Source organism: Sus scrofa, chromosome 1, assembly GCF_054392235.1.
Source record: "Sus scrofa isolate SSC_HxYL_T2T_F1_AM1 chromosome 1, Sscrofa_HxYL_maternal_Yorkshire_Landrace_v2.0, whole genome shotgun sequence".
NCBI lineage: Eukaryota > Metazoa > Chordata > Mammalia > Artiodactyla > Suidae > Sus > Sus scrofa.
In genome coordinates this window covers 232256799-232282001 of record NC_139383.1, presented here as the reverse complement: position 1 = coordinate 232282001, position 25203 = coordinate 232256799, and the positions used below count along the sequence as shown (strand labels likewise).

General features: G+C 39.7%; 1 protein-coding gene and 1 long non-coding RNA gene across 10 annotated transcripts in view; both read left to right on the top strand.

The window, feature by feature from the left end:
* DOCK8 (dedicator of cytokinesis 8) overlaps positions 1 to 25203 on the top strand; it is a 235657-nt gene that overhangs the window by 52140 nt on the left and 158314 nt on the right. For 4 of the 9 annotated variants that reach the window (XR_014822445.1, XM_003121929.7, XM_084986994.1 and 1 more), the window contains exons 2-4: positions 723 to 825; positions 14971 to 15146; positions 18038 to 18109. Coding sequence is in view for 7 of the 9 variants with exons in the window: in XM_003121929.7 (XP_003121977.4) it covers positions 723 to 825; positions 14971 to 15146; positions 18038 to 18109 (351 nt within the window). In the remaining 2 variants the exon portion in view is untranslated. Of the gene's footprint in view, positions 1 to 110; positions 205 to 722; positions 826 to 2011; positions 2134 to 14970; positions 15147 to 18037; positions 18110 to 25203 lie in introns of those variants that run through there. The other 5 variants (XM_084987016.1, XM_084987022.1, XR_014822448.1 and 2 more) reach the window with 3 other exon arrangements.
* LOC146407050 (uncharacterized) lies at positions 2190 to 8523 on the top strand. Its single transcript, XR_014822524.1, has 2 exons — positions 2190 to 6429; positions 6739 to 8523. It is a non-coding gene; the product is annotated as an uncharacterized LOC146407050 (long non-coding RNA).

Genomic DNA, 25203 nt, shown 5'->3' with positions numbered 1-25203 from the left:
GCACCCAAAGTCAACCTTCTCCTTATCTGGGGTGTCGTTGGTGGGAAGCTTGTGCCTGCAGATATGAGTAGGCAGTGGAGACCCACTCTCCCATGCTTTCTACTCCACAGATGTTGTCTGAGGTCTCAGCAGTGTCCGTGTGGCTGACTCAAAGGACTGCTCACTAGGCGCGGTTTGGAACAAATACAGTCTTTGGAATTCCAGGTGGCATCCCAGGGGCCTTGGGGGAGGTTGAAGTGCTCCTATAACAGTTCTCAGGCATTTTCTCTGATAGCAGCCAGCCAATCAGAAGGTCTCAATTGCTTGAAAAGGGGGTGATTGGATCAAAATGACAGCTCTGGGTTTAAAGCACTCTAGTGAGAGACCAGAGGTCCTCATGTGGAGACAATGCTGCTGAATGACCTGGAGGAAGGAGCCAAGTGCCCTGGATCTTTTCCTTGGGCTGCAAACTCCTCCACCTCCTTGAGCTGCCATCCTTCCAGTATTGGGCAAGAGCCATGATGGCAGGTGCCCTGGCCTCTGTGAACTTCTCAAGGGCATGTGTTATCACACAAAAGCTCTAGTGTCCACCCACAAACCACTGAGGACATTTTAGTCATTTTAGCCAATCACCCTGCTAAGGAATAAGTTTTATAACATGACATTAAAGATTGTATCTGTAATTGCGACGATTTAAAAAAAAAAAAACCCACTTCATTTAGATTTTTCTATTTTAACCCAAGGTATTCTTCTGCGGAAATAAGGAAGCAGTTTACTCTCCCACCAAACCTTGGCCAGTACCATCGACACAGCATAAGTACCTCTGGCTTCCCCTCTCTTCAACTAGTAAGTATGAGATACAGGTTTGCTTAGAGCATGGTCAAGGGCAGAAATGCCCAGGGTATGCTTTTGCTTCCTTACTCTTCTTCGATTTTCCTGCTGCTGCCTTACATCACCAGCCATCAGTTCCTAGCTCTGCGTCTGCTTTTTGACATTGGACAATTTCCCTCTCTCCCTCCACTAGGGCTTAGAGTGCAAAGTAAACTTCTAGGGGCTGTGATTCTGAAGTCTCTAGACTCAGTAGACTTCCAGGCTACTTGATTTTACCCAAATAATGATTCATGTTTTGATGGCAGGGAAGATAAGTCTGAAAATGTAATACATTTGTAACATGCTTTTATTGGGAAAATGTATTCCAAAATCTGAAAAGCCAAGCTATGAACCTTAAGGTTTTAAATGACTTTTTGGAAGTGTAATTTACGTATAATAAAATTCACTCACTTTCAGCATACAGTGTGAGGAATTTGGCCAATTTATGGTTAACATGTACTCAGTCATGAATCAGAACAGTTTCTTTTACCCTAAAAAGCCCCATCATGCTTTGCAGTGGACCCACCTCCTCCCAGTCCAGAAGCCTAGGCAATTACCAGTCCACTTCTGTCATCATAATTTTGCCTTTCCTGGCACTTTGTATCATTGGTATCAGACAGTACAAACTTTCATTTCATTTTATGAAAACTTTATTGGCATATAATTGACTTACAATGTATTAGTTTCAGGTGTACAGCAAAGTAAATCAGATATATATGTATATATTTGGATATATTATATACAATATATAGGATGTATGTGTGTGTGTGTGTATCTATATATATCTTCCGTCTTTTTTCCATATAAGTTTTTTTTTTTCAAACTATTGAGTATATTTCCCTGTGCTATACAGTAGGTTCTCCAAACCTTCATTTTAAAACACCCTCCCCTTTTTAAGTTCAAATTGCCTACATTTTTATATTAATACTAATTGTTGAGTGTGTGTATATGAGTTATATTATTTGAGGACTAAATGCAAGATGTGTGACCGGTGGGTTAAATCTGACTTAAATGAGATGGTTTGTAAAACCAGGAGTATTCACTTCCTTTGTGAGAAGAGTTACAGCCTCCACTGTACTCACTTCCTCACATACAGCACAGCCCCACTTTCCTACTTGTTCTAGTGGTTATCTTGAAGAGGTTAGGTTATTTTTTGTTTCTCACTTGTTACTTCAAAACCACTTCTGCTCTTAGAAATTTTGTAACCTTCCCCTCCGTTTCCTGTGGCCGCCATTTTGTCGCCTGTAACAATTTCCACGCCGGGTAACTGTGTATCTTTTAAAGGTATGTTTACTGGAGTGATTTATGGTTCTTTCAGTAGGATAATTTGTGTTTTGTGTCGCTGATGAAATAGTAGTACGAAAAAATGTATAGCACCTTTTACTGCAAGAGGCAACTTGCAATGACATTTCTTCCAAAAACCTAGTTATGACTTCCGTGGCTCGTTAAACTGCCCTTTTTATCGGTACTTTTCCTGTCTGTTTCAAAGTCAAAGATTATAATAAAAGCACATCAAGTGCACAATGTCCATGCTTTCAGATGTATTAGATAGGCTTTAAACGAAGGTAAATTAGATTTGCTTTTTTCATTTCATTTGGTGCTGATGTATATTTCATTGGAAAACCTCAGTTTTGTTTGTTTGTTTTTTAATTCCTGACTCAAAGAGTCTTCCAGAATATACAAAATGCAGACAAAAAGTGACTGGATACACTTTGAAGTCTTAAGCAAGGTGGGGGAGTTGGGGTTTTTGCTTTGCTTCTTTGTAAAGTTACACTGCAGCTTTCTGCAGTGGCTGTCTTGAGAGAGTGTGGACATCACTATTAAGAGGCTTTAAGGAAGTTTAACTTACAGGCTTTAACCCCTTAGTTACACGCCCGCTGCAGCCTCAGATTTGTTGAGGAGAAATCTTTTTAAAAATCACAACTATAAAAAAATTGCTTTTCATATTTGTAGGTGTTCTTTTAGTAGTTATTCTGCTTCATCAGTAGGTTTTGACGAAAGTGAATTTGGATGAGTTACTTCATTAGCTAGGCAGTAGAGCTAACATGTGGCTTAACTACCCATTTTCTAATGGAAGGTATCAGAGAAGTAGCAACACTGTCTAACTATGCTTGAATCACCTGGTCCTGTCAGATTTTGGTTTTGGTTCTGTTTGCAAATGAATAGCTTTTAAAATGTGTTTCTTCTGGTTGATTCCAGCTTTGTTTTCTGAATATCTTTCCCCCATCTCTGCTCCAGCTTCAGAGCAGTGTACTGACCCTGCTTGTTCTCATTAACTGACTGAAGAGCAGGTGGCAGGAGGGAGCCAAAAGGCTTGCATTTGATTCCTCTTTTGTTTTTGAAATGCAAGGCCTGCTTAGGAAACCCCATGACCCTGATGTTTACCTGCTTGTCATGCTGTAATGTCAGAATGAAGTGGCTGTTCTTTCCCTTGAGTCATCTTCCCAAATGAAGGTTCCTCGGACAAAACCCCGCTAACATGGTGATTTCTCTTTCCCTTAAAAAAATTTTTTTTCATTTCATAGAAAGATAATGGCACATTTCAGGAAGACTCATTTCTGGCAGGGCAAAGGAATTAGCTTATCACCTAAAAAGACTTTCAACCTAAAGCAGCTTTTTTAAAAAAAAAACTTTTCTTAATGAGAAGCCATAGACTGTTCATTGTATAATTTTGGAAGAGTGAGAACTATGACTAAATGCATTTTGACTTTCATTTCTATAGAAGCACCGTTTCAACAATCCTACATGCTGATACAAATGTTTGATTGTTTTTAAGTATTTAATTGGCACCAAATTACTCAAAGCCCAATCAAGCTTATAAGTTTGCTATTATATTGCAAGAGGCAGGAACTTGCAGTCAGATGGATCTGGGATAGAGTGTAACAGTCACTTGTTAGTTACATAATTTGGAGCAGGTTACTTCACCTCTATGAAGTCTTTAGTTTCTTCATGTGCCCAGTGGGCGTAGTAATAGCCACCCCTATGAGGGTTAATATAGAATGATATAACAGGTGCTGTGTAAATAGAGGCTAATGTTGCTATGTACCTGGCACTGTGGATACATTGTGGGAGATTTAAGGAAGAAGATGAATAGGAGATATTTTTGCCTCTTAAGGGTCTTATGACCTATTTGGGAGAGAATATAGAGAATCCATACTAGCTTCAAGTGTGGTGTGTAGAGGAGAGAAAATAATCCAATAAGAGGTAAAGACATGATGGGGAGGTTGAGAAGATTTAGAGGAAGGTTCTAAGTCTTGGTTCTTATTAGCATCACCTGGGACTTTGACACATACCATAAGACAATTTTATCAAAATCCCTAGGTTTGGGGTCCAGGTTATCAGTATTTTAAAGTTCCCTGGGACTTTAACATGTTGTCTAGGTTGAGGATCATTTAAAGAGCCTACATAGGTAGAGGTCTCGTAATAGGAGAAAGAACATAAAGGTAAATTTCTTTTGTTGTCCTGGTTGCTCTGAATTTCAGAAAGTGTGGTAAATGAAGACTATTTGCTAATTCTTTGGATATATTTTTATATAAATAAAGTGGATTCTGCCTTAAATCTGATAAATTAAGTGAAAAGAAGGATGTGTTTGATTCTGTGTGTGTGTGGTATTACTAGGTTTTTGGTTTTTTTAACTTACTATAAATGTTGTCTGTGATGATTGGAAATACATGCATTTTCAAATTATATGAATTATTTTAAAATGTTACATTTTTTTGTTTTTGTCTTTCTGCCTTTTCTAGGGCCGCATCAGCTGCATATGGAAGTTCCCAGGATAGGGGTCTAATTGGAGCTACAGCTGCCAGCCTACACCACAGCTCATGGCAATACCGGATCCTTAACCCGCTGAACAAGGCCAGGGATTGAACCTACAACCTCATGGTTCCTAGTCAGATTCGTTAACCACTGAGCCATGATGGCAACTTCTAAAATGTTGCATTTTTGAATGTGAAGAGGATCCACTAGTTAGAGGGATTTTTGTGTTTTTGTTTTTGTTTTCTTTGTTTGCCGCCCATAGCAGGTAGAGTTCCCACACCAGGGATCAGATCTGAACCATAGTTGTGACCTACACTACAACTGCCGCAGCTCCGAATCCTTTAATCCACGGTGCCAAGCAAGGGATAAAACCTGTGTTCTGGCACTGCAGAGATGCCACTGATCCCATTGAGCCACAGCAGGAACTCTAGGAGCTGAGTTTTTTGACAAATGCGATGATGGTAGAATTGCACTGGGTCTATATGACTCTCATAACACTCCTATCCAGAGTCCTTTGTGGCCAGTGCTAAAGAGAGTGACTTGTGAATGGAATCACCTGGGTGTAGCATCACCCATTGGCCTTCGAATTCTCCATTGCCACAGCCATGTGAACGAGTTGACCAAGACCTGCTTTGTTGCCAGTCACCTCCCTAGGCAAACAGCTATATATATATATATCAGCTGTCTTCATTAGGATGAAACTGTAAAATGTTAACAAGATTTTTTTCATTATTCAAAGTAGAAAGGATAGTGAAATACACAAGAAAAGAAAGGTAGGTCTTCTTTGCTCAAAGATAGAAAGAATCTGAGATATTGTGTTCATGGGTTAATAAACTAACCTACATTTTTATAGAGGGAAAAATCTTATTTTTAAAAATGAGACTAATAGTTCCTGTTGTGGCACAGTGGGTTAAGGATCTAGTGTTGCTGCAGCTGTGGAATAGGTGGTAGCTGCTGCTTGGATTTGATCCCTGGCCCAGTAATTTCCATATGCTGCAGGTGTGGCCAAAAGGGAGGGAAAGATGAAAATAGGTAAATTTCTAAGTAAAATGGCATGAAGCATCTGGACCATAATGCTTCTGGCTGAAGAGAAGGATATAAAAAAGCCACTTCCTGGATAGAAACCAAATCACCATGGTTACATGACATGTTTGTGTATAACAGTTATGGAGGGGGAGACCTCATACCTTAGAAAGCATTCATTTTTGTCACATAGAATAAAGCAACCTTTTTGTTTTACCAGTAAGGATGACCCAAAGGGTGGATCACTTGATAAACATGTTCCTCTTATTTTTCTGATGCTGTTTTGTGCTTCATCTTTCAAGAAGTTGGGCTATCCTTAGGTTTCATTGACTTCACTGGAGGGGACATGATGAAAAATGAAGATCTCAGTATAATTTTCATGCAAATTCATGATGGAATGCAAAATGAAAGAGTGACACCCTGCATGGAGAGCAGGAGTTTCACTACTTTCATTGTAAAGCAGGGGCATCTAGTCCGTCTTGGTAAAAATACATTGATGCTCATTATAGCAAGTCAGCATCTTCCACTTAGTGGCATCAGTGGAAAATTGCCATAATGAAAGCAGGAAAGTACTCCTTAATCTAAGCTATAAAGCACTTTGTTTTGGTTTGGTTTTTGGTTTTTCTTTTTTCTTTTCTTTTTTTTTTTTTTTGGTTTTCTTTTTTATTTTTTTTCTTACTCAATGAATTTATTACATTTATAGTTGTACAATGATCATCACAATCCAATTTTATAGGATTTCCATCCCACAACCCCAGCGCATCCCCCCACCCCCCAACCTGTCTCATTTGGAAACCATAAGTTTTTCAAAGTCTAAGAGTCAGTATCTGTTCTGCAAAGAAGTTCATTGTGTCCTTTTTTTCAGATTCCACATGTTAAGGGGTAGCATTTGCTGTTGGTATCTCACTGTCTGACTGACTTCACTTAGCATGATAGTTTCTAGGTCCATCCATGTTGCTGCAAATGCCATTATTTCTTTCCTTTTAATGTCTGGGTAATATTCCATTGTGTATATGTACCACATCTTCTTGATCCATTCCTCTGTCGATGGACATTTAGGTTGTTTCCATGTCTTGACTGTTGCAAATAGTGCTGCAGTGAACATCAAAGTACATGTGTCTTTTCTTTTCGAATCATGATTTTTTTTCTCTGGAGAGATGCCCAGGAGTGGGATTGCTGGGTCAAATGGTAGTTCTATGTTTAGTTTTCTGAGGAATTGCCATCCTGTTTTCCACAGTGGTTGCACCAATTTACAATCCCACCCACAGTGTACTAGGGTTCCCTTTAATCCACACCCTCTCTAGCACGTATTGTTTGTAGACTTTTTGATGATGGCCATTGTGGCTGGTGTAAGGTGGTACCTCAGAGTGGTTTTGATTTGCATTTCTCTAATAATGAGTGATGTTGAACGTCTTTTCATGTGTTTTTTTTTTTTTTGCCATCTGTATGTCTTCTTTGGAGAAGTGTCTGTTTAGATCTTCTGCCCATTTTTTGATGGGGTGGGTTGTTTGTTTGGTATTGAGGGGTAGGAGGTGTTTATAAATTTTGGAGATGAATCCTTTGTCAGTCAATTCATTTGCAAAGATTTTCTCCCATTCTGTGGGTTGTCTTTTTGTGCTGTTTAGGGTTTCCTTTGCTGTGCAGAAACTTTTCAGTTTGATTAGGTCCCATTTGTTTGTTTTTGTTTTTACTGTCAATCCTCTAAAGAGGTGGATCTGAGAAGATGTTGCTGTTGTTTATGTCAGAGAGTGTTTGGCCTATGTTTTCCTCTAAGAGTTTTGTAGTGTCTGGTCTTATATCTAGGTCTTTAATCCATTTGGAGTTTATTTAGTGTATGGTCTTAGGGGATGTTCTAATTTCATTCTAGAAGCAGCTAACAGCAGAATACAGGAGGCAGAAGAACAAATAAGCGAGGTGGAGGACAGATTAGTAAAACACTTTGAAATACTGAAGCCAGAAGGACTTCACCATCTTCTGCCCTGCATACTTAAAGATAACAGAAAGCCAAGAAGATTGTCTTAGGTAATCATTCATTCAAGAAATATGTATTAGGTATCACTCTGTGCCAAGAGTTTTCTAGGATCGGGGGATACAACAATGAATGTAATAAAATGTCCATCTTCATGAGTTTACATTCTAGAATGAGAGACATAGACAAATAAGTGTATGTAGACTATATCAAGGGGTAATAAGTGCTTTGAAGAACAAAACATGGATGGAAAATAGAGAGTGGTACAGAAGAGGGGCTCTATTCAAGGCCTGGAGGCCTGGAAAGAAGACCATTAGGAAAAATTCTGCATTCACTTAACAGGTATTTGAAGGAAGAACATTTGAAGGAACAGCAAGTTCAAAATCCCCGGAGCAAGAGTGTGTGGCATGCTCCACAGACAGTAAGGAAGCCAACTGTGAGCTGAGCAGAGTAGGCAGTAGGAGATGAGATTGTGGAGGAATCAAGGCTGGCTCATAGGCCTCAGAGACCAAAGAAGAGCTTTGGCTTGTACTTTGATTAAGATGAGAAGTCACTGGGAGCACAGGCTTGGCACGATCTGACTTTTTAGTATAGGTACTGCCTATAGGGTTCTTCTTATAAAGATCACTCTGGCTGCAATGTGGAGAATAGACTGGAGTGAGGAGAGCAGTTAGAAAATTGTCAGAGTAACTTGAGAAAACAGTGGTGGTACTTTGGAATATAAAAGGTGAGAAGTGGTTAGATTCTGGATATATTTCAGAAGTAAAGTGAGTAGGAGTTTCTGACAGATAATATGTAGGGTGTAAGAGAAAGAGAAATCAACATAGACTCCAAACATTTTGGCCTGGGAAGCTGGTGGAGTGGAATTGTCACTTGCTGAAATACAGAGACTTGGAAGATTTGGGAAGAGCATATTAGCAGGAAAATTAAGAGGTAGTGTTGAATGTTTGAGAGACCTGTTAGATCACTAAGTGGTGATGCTGGGATATGATTAGAAAAATCAACATGGATGACAGTGCAATAGTTGAGGCTGCAGGAATGTAACTGTAATTTTGAAAGGAAAAAATAGAAGGTATTTAAAGTCATGGGCCTGGTTGAGGTCGTATGGAAATAGAAGTTCAGACTGGGAAGAAAAGCTCTTTTCAGCCTGAACCCCAGGACACTGCAAAGGAGAACCTAGAAAAAGTGGTGTCCCAAAGGCAAAATAAACAACTGTCCCAATTTTCCTGGGACTGAGGGGTTTCCTGGTATATGAACTTTGAGAGCCTGGGACATACTGGGACGGTTGGTCACCCTCCATGTGAGGAAAATGTTTCAAGAAGGAGAGAGTGATTAACCATGTCCAGCACTAGAGATAAACTAGGAATAAGCAGCAGCCATTGAATTTGGTAACATGGACGTCTTGGGTGATTTGACAGGACTTGTCCGTTATGAACAGCCAAGTCGATTTGAGGACCACCCACTATAGGGGTGAACATGCATTAGGGTATAAGGCCAGTGCACCTGGAAGCATCATGCCTCTACCCCCAGCCCCAGCCAAAGTGGCGTGAAGCTTCCCCAGTGCTAGAACAAGGACTCAGGTCCTCTGTGATTACCTGTGTGATTTGGGTCAAGTCATTTAGCATCTCTGTTTTTCAGTATCCTTATTTGTGAAATATTGTCCAGGTTTGTTATTTTAATCTAGTGCCATTGTGTTATTACATACACACATACATCATGTACAGTGCTAGGAGATACATAGATTAAACAGACATCATTCTGGTATTATAGGAATTTTCAGTTTCAGAATAAATTCTTACCACATGTCAAGAGAACTAGTCTTGATGTGTGTTAGAGGACAAGCCAAAACTGAAATACTCTTCATTAAAAGAATATTTGTGGAGTTCCTGTCATGGCTCAGAGGTTAACGAATCTGACTAGGAACCATGAGGTTGCGGGTTCGATCCTTGGCCTTGCTCAGTGGGTTAAGGATCCGGCGTTGCCGTGAGCTGTGGTATAGGTTGTAGACGTGGCTTGGCTCCCCCATTGCTTTGGTGTAGGCTGGTGTCTACAGCTCTGATTCGACCCCTAGCCTGGCAATTTCCATATGCCGCAGGAGCGGCCCAAGAAATGGCAAAAAGACGATAAAAAGAAAAAAAAAAAGAATATTTGTGTTAATAATTTAAGCTTTTAGTGTTTATAGTCTTTTTGTGTATTTCTAGTTTTCTATTGACCAGACCTCTGAAAAAGTAACTAGGAAGAATTACCGCACAAGTCACTAGAAAGAAGCTGGAAATTGCTTGAGGGCAATGTACTGGGTCTCTTTGTCTTCTCACCCAGTGCAGGTCTGCTTAGGACCCCAGTGAGTATTTGTTGAATGAGTGAAAATGGGTATATTAGCCCAGGTTCAACCAGAGCAGTAGAACCAGTAGTAGATACATCTTCATGTGTATTAAGGAATCAATTACAGGAAATTGACTTATACATGGTGGTACTGGCTAAGCAAGCCTGAAGTCCATGGGGCAATCAGGAAGGCAAGATCACAGCAAGCTGGAACTCCACAGGCATGAGCTGAAGCTTGGAGCCCTGATCTTCCAGAGAGCCTGCGTCTTCTTTGAAAAGGCATCCAGCTGGTTAAGTCAGGCCCCCCAGGCTAGGCTGTCTTTTGATTAACTTAAAGTCAACTAGTTAAGGACTTTAATTACCCTGGGGATATCCCTCACAGCAGCACCTAAATTCGTGTTTGATTCTATGAGCAGGTGTATGTATGCTATAGAATTGCTGCAGCCTCCCTTCTGTCCTCCAGTTCTGGCAAGAGAAAACCCTGATAGCCCACCATGTCTGAAAAAATACTGGGAAGGGAGTTCAGGTGAATGAAGTTCTGCCAAACCAGGTTGACACCTCAAAAGCCATCACACTCAAAGCCTGATTTAGGATAATTTGCAGTCAAGTTTTTTTGTTGTTGTTGTTTGTTTGTTGCTTTTTTTAGGGCTGTACCCATGGCATATGGAGGTTCCCAGTCTAGGGATCAAATTGGAGCTGCAGCTGCTGGCCTACACCACAGCCACAGCAATGCGGGATCCTTAATCCACTGAGCAAGGTCAGGGATCGTACCTAAGTTCTCATGGATCCTAGTTGGGTTCGTTAACCACTGAGCCATGATGGAATCTCTAATATGTTTTGTTTTTTAAAATTTGTTGTTGTTGTTGTTTTTATTTTTATTTGACTTAGGGATATTTTTCTTATATTATTTAACGAATGTTAGATGTGATGATTCATTGTATAAAGTGACCTTGAAATTACTTTTGCCATTGAAAGTAGTCTTGAGTCCACAGACTAGGAGGCCACATATAATTCAGTAACAGAGAAAACAAAAATAGTAAAAAAAAATTTTTTGGCTGTGAAAGTTCCCAGATCAGGGATCAAACCTGCATCACAGCAGTGACCAGAGCGACTGCAGTGACAACGCCAGATCCTTAACCCCTGTGCCACAGGAGAACTCCAAAAAGAGTAAATTTTTATGTTTGGCTTTTAAGCTCCCAAGGGCCCAATGGACTGACCTTAGAACATCCCCCTCCCACCTCATTCCCAAACTTCAGCCCCCGATGGAATGCAATACCACCATAACTCTCTTCAATATTTGTTTTCTCCCTTTATTTATCCCTAAACAGCACCATGTATGTATATGCACGTGTGTGTTGATTGATTCATGATAAACCTACTCTTGAGATTCAGACTTCAGGTAGTTTAGAGAACAGAAATCTCCTTTGATTCCTGGTTATTAGTTGAATATGCAAGAGGAATAACTTGCTCCAAGGCCTAGTTAACAGCAGTTGGGATCTCCACCCACTTGCCAACAGCAGGACGAGTTTACATCACTTTTGGAAGGAACAATTTCCTCCCCTGTTAGTTTCAGCAGAGAAGGGGGAGGGGGTGATGAGCTATTAAATGCCAGCTTGTATGTAGTGCTAGAATGATTCTCAGCAATTCTATCATGATGGTTTATTTTTATTGCCTATTCAGTCCTGATAGATTCAGACCTTAAGAGTTTATGACTTAATGATCAGTTGTGTATATTGCATTTGGCACTTTGCCGCACAATTAGTGCTAAATGATGATACTGTATTCTTTGTCATCATTCCTCCCTCCAAAGAAAGCATTATTTTACATGTGAGAAGGTGGCAAAGTTTACCATCTTATGGTTGACTCAAGATCTATGGAAAGATGCATGAAAGTAACTCCCTTCACTCTTCTGAATCCCTAAGGAACAACTCAGTGAGTTGCATTTAGTAGATGTTCAGCAAATAATTGCTGAATGAAGGATGCTGCTGACCTTTACCCTTGGCTCTTGGGCAGGCTATCCTATAGGTAACAAGTGCCATAACCAGCCAGGTTTTTTTTAATTTCTTGTGGCTTTGAATTTTAGAAACATGACAAGTATAATATGTGGCTAGACCTCAGTTTTTTTCTCTCTGATGATTTCACACAAATGCCATTTTTCCGTAGAAGCTCCTACTCATATGTTATCAGTGTTAGTGTCACATTGTCTCAAATGGTGCTTCAATATAATTCTTCAGTGTATATTTTCCATGCCTCTGGTTAAATAATTGATATTCTTTATGATAAATTTACATTCATTATTTCTTTAATTAATTACTTCACTATTATTACTTTGAGAAGCCAATCTCAAGAAAGTTCAGAGTGGAACTTGTACGTGGTGGTAAATGGATTTTTTTTTTTTTTACCCTCTTTTAAACACACTTACCACTGCTTTGCGTTTCAGTTATTTTTGAAAATCCAGATTCTCTGAAAAGCCTGCAAGAGAAAACAATACTATGAGCCTGCCAAGGTTTGAATTCCAGATGGGAAACTTCCCAGCTATGTAACCATAGGCAAATTATTAAATTCTATACTTCAATGTCCTTATCTATGAAAGGAGGATAGTAAAAAAGTATGTTCCTCACAGAGTTCTAGTGAGAATTAAATGAGATGGCGTATGCAATGATCTAGCACAGTTTCTTGGTGCACAGTGCTCAACAATCAGCACAAGGGAATAAACTTTACATTAGTAAAGATGACTGTGCAAACAGTGCAGCTTCTTCATTTCGAGTTGAAGTCATTTCAGTGACCCTGGCCCTGACCTCTGCGCCATGTTATGAGGAGCAGGAAAGTCCTCTCCTTCGGGGATGATCTTACACAAGCCTGAAGCAGATTTTTTAGCTTGCTTTGTTTTGTTCTGAGCATGGATGTTGCTCACTGTTCCTTCTGGCAGAGGTCAACAGTGTCCTTTTGCAAACTCTGTTCCCACCTGGTTCCTGCATAGGTTGATCTCCTGCTCTCTGAGCCCCTGTAGGTCCCCATTGCTTCGTTGTGAGAGGCCCCTGTAAGGACCGCAGTCTTCTCCTTAGCTGACTTCCAGGTTCCCAATCCCATCCTCAGTCACCACGTGGGAGCCTTGGGGAAATAGGGGAGTGTCTTTGCTCTCTCCTACCGAAGGATGGCCTCTTGGCTTCTCCCCTGCCCCTTTTGGCCCTACTGGCATACGGCATCATGTGAGCCAACTGCTTCAAGAATCTCAGACAGGGAGTTCCCGTCGTGGCGCAGCGGCTAACGAATCCGACTAGGAACCATGAGGTTGTGGGTTCAATCCCTGCCCCTGCTCAGTGGATTAATGATCCGGCATTGCCATGAGCTGTGGTGTAGGTTGCAGACGTGGCTTGGATCCCGCGTTGCTGTGGCTCTGGCATAAGCTGGCAGCAACAGCTCCGATTAGACCCCTAGCCTGGGAACCTCCATATGCCACGGGAGTGGCCCAAAAAAATAGCAGAAAGACCAAAAAGACCAAAAAAAAAAAAAAAAAAAAAAGAATCTCAGACAAGGAGGTGTATTGTTGCTCACTTCTGTTTCATCCTTAATCTTCTACATGTCACTCACGCCCCCCACCCCTCACCACCAGGGACACAAAGGTGGGAGGAGACAGGGCAAGACACACATTCAATCTTGAAGCCTCTTCCATGGCATTTTGTTCCTCCTGTCCAATCTGGAGCCCTTATGTCTTGTCTGGTATATTTCAGGGTGATGAAAAACCGGTTTTGTTGGCACTTCCTTTGGATCTGTCCTTGTTTCATAGTGAGGCAGTACAAGTCAAGAATCTGGGGTGTTTGCTGGGTTGATGATTCCGGAGAGTCTTCCATAAATGAATATCTTAAAGTTGCTGCCATTATCATTATTATTATTATTATTATTATTATTATTTACTACTACACACATCAATTTGATCTCAGTGATTCTTTTTTTTTTTTTTTTTTTTTGGTTTTCTTAGGGCCACACCCATGGCACGTGGAAATTCCTAGCCTAGAGGTCAAACTGGAACTGCAGCTGCCAGCCGCCTGCACCATAGCCACAGCAACACAGGATCCGAGCTGCATCTGCAACCTACAGTGCCGGATCCTTAACCCACTGAGTGGGACCAGGGATTGAACCCTTGTCCTCATGGATAATAGTCGGGTTTGTTACCGCTGAGCCGCAATGGGAACTCCTCTAAGTCATTCTTTTACTCCCTTAAAGTAGTTCCTTAAGTCTAAGTGGATTTCACAAACTGGGATAAAATGCATTTGTTGAAGTGCCAACTTTTTCTTTCATCAGCTAAAGAAAATTATTTTTTTAAATTATAATCTATTGCTATTATTTCTTTTATCCCCCCACTGTGGAAAGATATAACTGAAGAGCAAAAAAACCAGTACATTTAGCCTTACGAAAACTCAGCCAGTTGCGCTTAGTTTGCTCATTTAACTGCAGTCAGTGAAAATTTCTTCCCAGTTGGTACCAGTCAGCCCACCTTTTCCAGCATTTGGAAATCACTGCTGTGGAATATCCCAGCCACTCAGTCTGGTTTACTGTGGGTTGTGATTACAAATGAAGAGCTTTCAAGAATCACTGTACAGGACAGCTCAAGAAACACCACGCCTAAATACTCAGACAGAAGGTCTCTTGAGTTTGCCTGAATTTTTAGAAAATTGCTTCTTAATTCACTGCATTTTGGTAAACATGGCCTCAAAGAGCTTTTGCAAGAGAAATTACAAAAATGCAGCAAAGCCTTGTGATCTCATTTTGGATCTCCTCAGGAATCCTCATCAAGATGCAATTAAGCAGAGAAAAATTCTGCCTTGGGGTGTGATTTTAATTACTCACCCTGTTCTGACTTGACTTTCCACGCTGCATTTCTTTTCCTTTCCCTATCACTGCTTCTGTTTGACAGCTCTTCTAAAGACAGTTCCACTTAGCTGTACCTGAAGAGCCAAGCCCTTAACGGAGAGAGGGAGGGCAGGGCTGTCACCTGAGTGCTTTTACCCCCAAACCGCGTGGAAACTTCCTTTTCCTTTTTCTGCCCCAAGCCTCAGTTTTATGACCCGGTGGAGCCAGTGGACTTTGAAGGACTTCTGATGACACACCTGAACAGCCTGGATGTGGAACTTGCCCAGGAGCTGGGAGATTTCACTGAAGACGACTTGGACGTGGTTTTCACGCCAAAGGAATGTCGAACTTTGCAGCCCTCTTTGCCAGAGGAAGGGTAAATTGCTTTCTTAATATATAGATGGGATTATGACTGTCTTGATTTTTCTTGGTAAAGGGGGAGATGCCCTAAATATGCATTTTTCTAACAAGTAGCATTACCTGGCTCTGTGACTGCTGTGGTACTGTCACCATGTGTAGGTGGTTTTTGAATTGGTTCAGTCGGAAGCTTTAAAAAGTCCTGTGGGGACTAAGCCAATTAAAGGGCTATATGGGACAAAGTGGACTGCTTCAGAAGAGGTGAAGAATGCAGGCTGTGGTGCCAGACTGCCCGGTGGCGGCTCAGTGACTGTGGGCCAGTCATGTCACCTCAGGAAGCCTCAGTTTCTCCATTTGTAAAAATGATAGGATTTTTCGTAATAACCCTTGAATGCTTCCACTCAGAAGTATTTTAATTGTTTCCATATACGAGATGGGATCAAGTCACAAACATTAAGTTCAATCCACATTTCTTGAGCACCCACTATGTGCTGAATGCTGAGATTAAAAACATACATAAGGCAAAATTCCTTCTTTGGCAGAAAGTTTTGTCAAGTGGAAAAACAATGGGGAGAGCTCTGTAGGGTGAATATGTGAATAGCTGTGTAGGATTGAGTTTCTAGAGTGAGTTAATTGATGTGTTCACAGGTGTGGTCATCAGCCCTTGACATCAAATGATGGAGTTATATTTAGATAAAGCTTCTATTATTTCCAGAGTGTAAAAAGCAATGCCTCTTTGGAGGTTTAGGATGAACTTTTATTTGCATTCATTTTCTTTTTTTTCTTGAATTTTTTTTTAATCAAAGTGCAGTTGCTGTACAGTGTTGCGCTAATTTCTGCTGTACAGCCAAGTAACCCAGTCATATATATGTATATATATTTATATTTCTTTTCTCATACTAGCTTCCGTCATGGTATATCCTAAGAGATTAGATATAGTTCCCTGTACTGTATGGTAGGACCTCATTGTTTATCCATTGTGCATTCATTTTCAAAACCAAAATAAGATTCACATCCTCCTGGACATTTTCAACCTTCTCCTCTTCCCCAAAAAGTCCCAGAAAGGAGATCATGAACCACAGTCCTCGCCCTCATTACTCAGGGGTATTCCAGTTCAACTCTGAATTTTATTTCATCACAATTTAAGAAGATTGGATGGAAGTGATATGGTATTATTATGACCCTTTGTTCTTTGCTTAGATATTTCTCATTCACATAGGAGAGTCACTATAAGGTCATTTCTAACGTTTTGAAGAGCCTCACATCCCAGAAAATGATGATCCTTCGGAAACACTTTTCCCTGTTGTCAGTCATTTATTCACGTGGGATCTTCATATGAGTGACATCTATTATTATTAGCTTTGGTAGAGAATCATTTAATTTTATTTCTTTGTGTAAAATTTATGGTTGTCTTCCAATGAGATCAGAATCTTAGAAAAGCCTATTTAAGTACTTATAGAAAATTAACAGGTGAGGATTTTTATTTTTTTGAAATTTGATAGGAGGTCTTTTTTTTCCCTCAACATCAGTTTTTGAGTATAATATTGCCTTGTCACTGGAATTGGTAACTAACCCACTATCTGTTGGATGGCTTTAAAACACACTATTTCAATCATTGCCCCAAAATCTCATGTATAATTAAAGCCCAGGAAACTATCATCATCATTAAACAGCAGCTGACTCTTGTTGAACCCTGGTGCCTGGCCAAGAACTTGATGTTGAGCTGTGATAGTGTAGCAGGTATAAGCTGGCACTCACAGGGAAGTGGCCTAGGGTCAAGTCACAGCTCTCCCACTTGGAGCAAGAACTTTTCATCTCATTCCTCTGCAAAATGAGAATATAGTAGTGCCTGTTCTATGATTGATGTTAACTCAGTTAATACCTGGAGAGTGATTGCATGGGTGCCCTAGTACAGAATGAATGGCACACAAGGGTGAACTCTCACAAGGTAGGTCTTGTTACGTGCCAGATGTTCTTCTGAGCACTTCACACACTGATTTACTTCATCTTCATCAGAGCTGTCCAAAGGAGGATTGCACAGTTACTCTCACTGATTTAAGGTGGGGGCACTGAGGCACAGAAGGATTGAATGACTGGTCCAAGGTCGCATAACTATTAAGGAGTGGGGCTGGGATTTGGCTAGTCATGGCCCAGGAGCCACACTGGGTTTTGCAATATTTCATCTAGAACTAACAGCCAGCCCACAAGGTGCATTCTATTCTTACCCTCTTATAACAAACCAAAAAAAGTCAAACTTAGAGCATTGAGACCTATTTACTATAGTACCAACACATGTGGAAAAAGAGCAAGAAAAACTTTGCTACTGTGAAAAATGAGCAATTTCTAATTTCCAGACTCTGAAGCACTCCAGGAGTATCTCTCATGACACACTCCTTACAGGTAGACAAGAGCTGCCCAAATTAACAATCAGCAGCCAAAGCCAGGATCTGTCAGCTCATCAGAGCCCAACACAGCTTCTCTTCTTTATGGCTTTCAAAGAGGAAAAACATGCATGTCCTAACAAGGTTACACATGAGCAAAAATATGCCCAGATTACCCCTGTGAGAGATTGGTATTTATACTTATTCTTCTTGTTTTGTACGTGATTACAGCTAGTTCTGCCTGTCTTGTGTTGGAATGCCTTTGGGGATAGGTATAGTCTAACATGATTCTCTGTAATAAAGAAAACCCACAAAGCATAAAATGCCAACATATTTGCCTCATCAAAGTAAAAATGTTATTGCCTCAGGAATACTTCAGACACTCGAAAGAAGTGGATAAGAATGCCCTTCACATTCTTAGTTCATAGGGATTTGAAATCACACTTCTTTCCTTGGTTATGATAAGGGATTGCTTTGTTGTGCTTATACAGTAATAACATTTTTTTTTTTTTATCTTCCACCTCATTAGGGTTGAATTGGACCCTCACGTCAGGGACTGTGTTCAGACCTATACGCGGGAGTGGCTAATTGTGAACCGGAAGTAAGTTCGTCTTTTCCCCTTTTTACATATATATTTGTTTTTATATTACTACCTTTTGAATCACTTATTTTTTTAATTAATAAACTTTTTTCAGAGCAGTTTAGTTTTGTAGGAAGAATGACTAGAAAGAAGTCCTGATAGTTCTTACATATTGACCTCCCTTATTACTAACAAACTGGGGATTTGGGGACAGGGGGTGTGAGGATTTCCCCTGTAGTAACATATTGGGGATTTGGGGGTGGGAATGTGTGTGAGGTTTTTTTTTGTCTTTGAATGACCATGAATATTGATTTTGGAGATTAAACATACATGTTAGTGAGTATGCAAATTTTCAAGTACAAAATGAATAATGAGGATCTAGTATTACTCTCCTGCTCAAATACCTGCTAATGCTCCCTGCTGCCTGCTATATCAAATATAAACACCACCTGCTTACCTTTCAAGGGCCTTAACAATCTGGCCCGCTCTATTAAAACTTATTTCTCTGAACTCATGGAGCCTCATCCTTTCTCTGGGTCTGCCTCTTCTTCACGGATGCGCCATGTAACCCCTTCAGCTCTCCCTCCACCACCTCTTGCTCTTGATGTTCCCCTTCTGGGCATGCTCTCCATCCTTTCATCTCTCTACCAGATCCTACCTATGGATAAAAGGTCAGATCAAATTTCTTTTTTTCTTTGTGCAGCTTTCTCTGCCTAACTTATCCTGCCTTGGATGAATCTTAGTTAAGCATGCAACATCTGTTACAATTAAAGAGCCAATATTGATACATTATTATTAACGAAAGTCCATAGTTGACAGTAGGGCTTATTTTTTGAGTGGTATATTCTGTGGGTTTGACAAATGTCGAATGACATTCATCTGCCACTAGAGTGTCATACAGAATAGTCTCACTGCCCTAAAAATCCCCGCTGCTCCACCTTGTCATTTCTCCCCAGCCACCACTTATCTTTTTACTGTCTCCAGAGTTTTGCCTTGTTTCTCCATGTCTTTTTGTGGCTTGATAGCTCACTTCTTTTTTTTCCCCTCAGAATAATCTTCCATTGCATGAATTTACTATAGTTTATCCATTCATAAATTGAAGGAGAAAGTCACATTTTAAACACCAAGAATAGAGCCCTTCTGTTTTATTTCCATTCTGATGGAAATTCTGATGAATTCTGAGGAGGGACAGGGGAATGAATGAACTACAGTTTGGCTTCAGATTCAAAGGTAACATTTAAATTTGTGATGAAGAAATAAATTCTCAGTCCATGGGGAGTTCCCATTGTGGCTCAGTGGTAACGAATCCAACTAGTATCCATGAGGATGTGGGTTCAACCCCTGGCCTCACTCAGTGGGTGAAAGGATCTGGCATTGACGTAAGCTGTGATAGTAGGTCGAAGATGTGGCTCAGATTCTGTGTTGCTATGGCTGTGGTGTAGACTGGCAGGTACTAGGTCTGATTTGACCCCTAACCTGGAAACTTCCATATGCTAAGGGTGCTGGCCTCAAAAAAGAAAAAGAAAGAAATTCCTAGTCCAAAAGGCCCTTCTCTTCTGGGTTAATCAAGTGTTTCTATGAAATTGTTCTGAGCTTTTTGCCTCCACGCCAGTGACCTGGATAGTACTCTATGAGACATGTCTACAAATACCAGAATTCTCAACCTGTATGTTTGTACCTGTTAGGGAGCTGACTGGGGAGGGTCTGCGATTGGGGACACAGCCCACTAGAGAAATATCAGAGAACCTGTGGCAACACATAAATAGTTTGAAATGCTGATATCCTCTCCTGTACTCTGGTAAGAATTATTGTTCTGTGGGATAAATGATGAAAGACTTTGGAGACTGGGATTTACCCAGCTCCTGGAAAGGTGCCATTGAATTTGTGCTGAAGTGTTTTGGAGTAAAGTCAGTATGCATACTATTTTCAATAGCTGAGAAAGAGAAAGCTTTACCTGTATGAGGTAAGTAAGAGAAAGTTAGATGCTAATCCATCATCTGTTCTAATGCAAATGGAAAACCAAGTTGCTGGGCAGTCAAATAAGATTGTCCTTTGCTGGTAATAAAAAATTTCAGAACAAGTTGTTTTCTTGCTTTGAAATGTCATAATTAGAGATTCTTTCTGATTATGAAGGTTCTAAAAAAATCTGAGAAGGGACAATAAATAGAAAGGCCCAATTTACTACATTTGGTTTTTATTTTCTACTTAGGACACTGTACTTTTTCGTTCTTCATGGCAATTCCCATTGGATTATTTTTGCTCTATCTTGGACAAAGTTAAAGTAAAAAGGACTCTTTTTAGAATACTCATTGTAAAAATTTTAGAGATTATAGTGAAAGAAAAGGAGAAAAAAAAAAACAATTTCACTATAGACAAATGACCACCATTAACATTTGATATATTGCCTTTGAATCATATTTCTTTGTCTATATACTTACATAAAAATTAAATCAGGGAGTTTCCTGGTGGCCTTGCAGTTAAGGATCTGGTGTTGTTACTGCTGTGGCATGGGTTCGATCCCTGGCCTGAAAAATCCCACATGCCATGGGCGGGGCCAAAAAAATTAAATCAGATTATAATACAATTTTGCAGCATGCTTTTTCAATCTTCGCAGTAAATGGCAATTGTTTCTCTTTGCTGTTAAATATTCTTCTGCAACACAATTTTTAATGGTTGTGTAATATATTTAACAAAAATCCCATTTCACCAATTTTAATATTTAGATGATTCCCTGTTTTTCAGTGTTATACCCAATACAGCAGCATTCTTGTGTATAGTTATGAATTTTTTCCTATGGAATAAATTTTTACAAGAGGAATTTCTGTGTGTAGGTGTATGCCCAATTTTAAGAATTTGAGAATATTATATCAGAAAGATTAATACAAAATATGCATGAATCCTCAAGGATGTTGTCTTTGAATAAATTGCCAAATTTTTTGTTAAAAAGGATCTCTTTTATTTGCATTTTATTTGACTGTTTAGGTTGGGCATCTTTTTTTCATACATTTGTTGTCCATTTTGTAAGTTCTCCTTGGTGCTCTACTTATTCTTTAAATTTGTGCATCTCCATTAATGTGTTTTTCTAGTCTCATTTATCTTTAGAATTGCTTTTATTTGGTAAGGATATTAACCTGTTGTCTGTCATATAATACAAATTCCTTACCCAGTATACTTTTTGTCTTTTAAATTTGTGTGTGTATATATATATATATATATATGGTCTTTTTGTCTTTTTAGGGCCACATCCACAGAATATGGAGGTCTAATTGGAGCTGTAGCCACCGGCCTACGCCAGAGCCACAGCAACCAGGGATCTGAGCCAGGTTTGAGACCTACAGCACAGCTCATGGCAATGCCGGATCCTTAACCCACTGAGCAAGGCCAGGGATCGAACCCACAACCTCATGGTCCCTAGTCTGATTCGTTTCTGCTGCGCCACAATGGGAACTCCTAAATTTCTACATATATTTTTTTGAAATTCGCACTTTATGTAATAGTCTATCGTGACAATTTCCCTCATGATTTATAGTTCTGCTGTCATGCTTAACATTTAATTCACAAACCTAATATTATTAACTAGGAATTCTGGATTAAAACGTTAATCTGGGAGTTCCATGGCAGCTTGGTGGTAACAAACCCAACTGGTATCCTTGAGGATACAGGTTTGATCCCTGACCTCGCTCAGTGGGTTAATGATCTGTTACTGCTGTGAGCTGTGGTATAGGTCACAGGTGCAGCTCAGATCTGGCATTGCTGTGGCTGTGGGGTAGGCCAGCAGCTACAGCTCTGATTAGACCCCTAGCTTGGGAACCTCCATATGCTGCAGGTGCGGCCCTAAAAAGATGAAGTAAGATAAAATATGCACCATTAGCCATTTAGATTATTGCTTCTGTTCTCTTATGTGTCTCCATTTGTTGTCGACTCTTCTGTAGGAACAATGACTTCATATATTTATTTAGTGCAAGTTTCGTGTCTTTATTGTCACAAAACAAAGCAGTATCTGTTTTAACTTTCTGTTTGTCAACATATTGAAGATGAGGATTGTCATGGGCCTTGTTATCTGTCTACTTGGGTAGTGGACAAGTTTGTTTCCAAGAAATCAGCTAATGGACAGGTAGAATACAATTTTGAAACTCATTATCTGTTTCTGGCAAGCTTTGACTAGTGTTTCACTGAGAAAGCATCTTTTTCTACCCTGCTGTGTGACCCTTTGGTACACTAAATGTGATACTCTGACTTGAAGGCTGTAATTCCTAGCACACTCCTCCCAGGGATTATTCTGCCCTTGTGTGCATCCATAATATTTCTTTTGTGAGGAAAATTCAATGTACTATTGCCAGATGCTCTTCATCTCCCAAAGCTACATATATTTTGAGCCAGTTATTGTTTATGAGTTGTTTCTATATGGTTGCAGAAACATGGTAGAAAGAGAGAGGAAGGAAAGTAGTGGTTCTGGTAGGGGTTCCTTTGAGTAAAACCAGGTGGAACCTGCAAGTGCTTCATAGATAAGTCACTAAAATGAAGAAGGAGAATTTAGATTTCTGACTATTACCAACATTGGCTTTTCAGGGACTAGCAGGACTGTTTTGTTTGCAATTTTAAAAAAATAGAAATGGGAGTTCCCATCGTGGCACAGTGGAAACGAATCTGACTAGGAACCGCGAGGTTGCGGGTTTGATCCATGGCCTCTTCAGTGGGTTAAGGATCCGGCATTGCCGTGAGCTGTGGTGTAGGTCGCAGATGCGACTTGGATCTGGCGTAGGCCAGCAGCAACAGCTCCAATTAGACCTCTAGCCTGGGAACCTTCATATGCCACGGGTATGGCCCTAAAAGGACAAAAGACAAATAATAAAAATAAAATAAAATTAAAAAACTAGAAATGACCCAAATTGTACTCTGTGGTGGTAGTAGACAAATAAACACTTTTACATTCATACAATGGAATACTACTTGGCAATAAATAAATTACTGATAATAAAATATATTAATATTACATTAACATGTAGTAACATGGATGAATCATGTATACTCTGAATACGGAAATAAGACTAAACATTCAGAAAAAGATTTGAAGAGAAATACTCAGAATAATCTGTTCTGGGATTCCTAAATGCAGCAAAATAAACAAAATTTAAAATAAATCATATTATTCATAAAGCTCAATTAACAAAAAAGTATTTGGGGGGACCTTTTCTTTTTTATTGAAGTATAGTTGATTTACATTGTGTTTCTGGTGAGCATCACAGTGATTCAGTATATATTCTATTATGGTTTATTACAGGATATTGAATATAGTTCCCTGTGCTAAACAATAGGACCTTTTCATTTATCTATTTTTAATTACTTAATGAATTTTATTACATTTATAGGTGTATAACAATCATCACACCCAAATTTTACAGCATTTCAATCCTAAACCCTCAGAGCATTCCCCCCACCCCCCAACCTGTCTCATTTGGAAACCATAAGTTTTTCAAAGTCTAAGAGTCAGTATCTGTTCTGCAAAGAAGTTCATTGTGTCCTTTTTTTCAGATTCCACATGTTAAGGGGTAGCATTTGGTGTTGGTATCTCACTGTCTGACTGACTTCACTTAGCATGATAGTTTCTAGGTCCATCCATGTTGCTGCAAATGCCATTATTTCTTTCCTTTTAATGTCTGGGTAATATTCCATTGTGTATATGTACCACATCTTCTTGATCCATTCCTCTGTCGATGGACATTTAGGTTGTTTCCATGTCTTGGCTGTTGCAAATAGTGCTGCAGTGAACATCAAAGTACATGTGTCTTTTCTTTTCGAATCATGATTTTTTTTCTCTGGAGAGATGCCCAGGAGTGGGATTGCTGGGTCAAATGGTAGTTCTATGTTTAGTTTTCTGAGGAATTGCCATCCTGTTTTCCACAGTGGTTGCACCAATTTACAATCCCACCCACAGTGTACTAGGGTTCCCTTTAATCCACACCCTCTCTAGCACGTATTGTTTGTAGACTTTTTGATGATGGCCATTGTGGCTGGTGTAAGGTGGTACCTCAGAGTGGTTTTGATTTGCATTTCTCTAATAATGAGTGACGCTGAACGTCTTTTCATGTGTTTTTTTTTTGCCATCTGTATGTCTTCTTTGGAGAAGTGTCTGTTTAGATCTTCTGCCCGTTTTTTGATGGGGTGGGTTGTTTGTTTGGTATTGAGGGGTAGGAGGTGTTTATAAATTTTGGAGATGAATCCCTTGTCAGTCGATTCATTTGCAAAGATTTTCTCCCATTCTGTGGGTTGTCTTTTTGTGCTGTTTAGGGTTTCCTTTGCTGTGCAGAAACTTTTCAGTTTGATTAGGTCCCATTTGTTTGTTTTTGTTTTTACTGTCAATCCTCTAAAGAGGTGGATCTGAGAAGATGTTGTTGTTGTTTATGTCAGAGAGTGTTTGGCCTATGTTTTCCTCTAAGAGTTTTGTAGTGTCTGGTCTTATATCTAGGTCTTTAATCCACTTGGAGTTTATTTTTGTGTATGGTGTTAGGGAGTGTTCTACTTTCATTCTTTTCCATGTGGCTGTCCAGTTTTCCCAACATCACTTATTGAACAGGCTGTCTTTTCTCCATTGTATGTTCTTGCCTTCTTTGTCATAGATTAGTTGACTGTAGGTGTGTTGGTTTAATTCTGGGCTTTCTATCCTGTTCCACTGATCTATGCATTGTGCCAGTACCATATGGTTTTGATGACTGTTGCTTTGTAATATAGTCTGAAGTCAGGGAGCTTGATTCCTGCAGATCCATTTTTCTTTTTCAGGATGTCTTTGGCTATTCTGGGTCTTTTGTGCTTCCAAATAAACTTTAACATATTTTGTTCAAGTTCTGGGGAAAATGTCCTTGGTACTTTGATAGGGATTGCATTGAAACTGTAGATTGCCTTGGGTAGTATAGTCATTTTGATAATATTAACTCTTCCAATCCATGAGCATGGTGTGTCTTTCCATCTATTTGTGTCATGTTTGATTTCTTTCATCAGTGTCTTATAGTTTTCAGAGTACAGGTCTTTTGTCTCTTTAGGTAGGTTTACTCCTAGGTATTTTATTCTTTTGGATGGTAAATGGGATTGCTTCCCTAATTTCTCTTTCTGATCTTTCA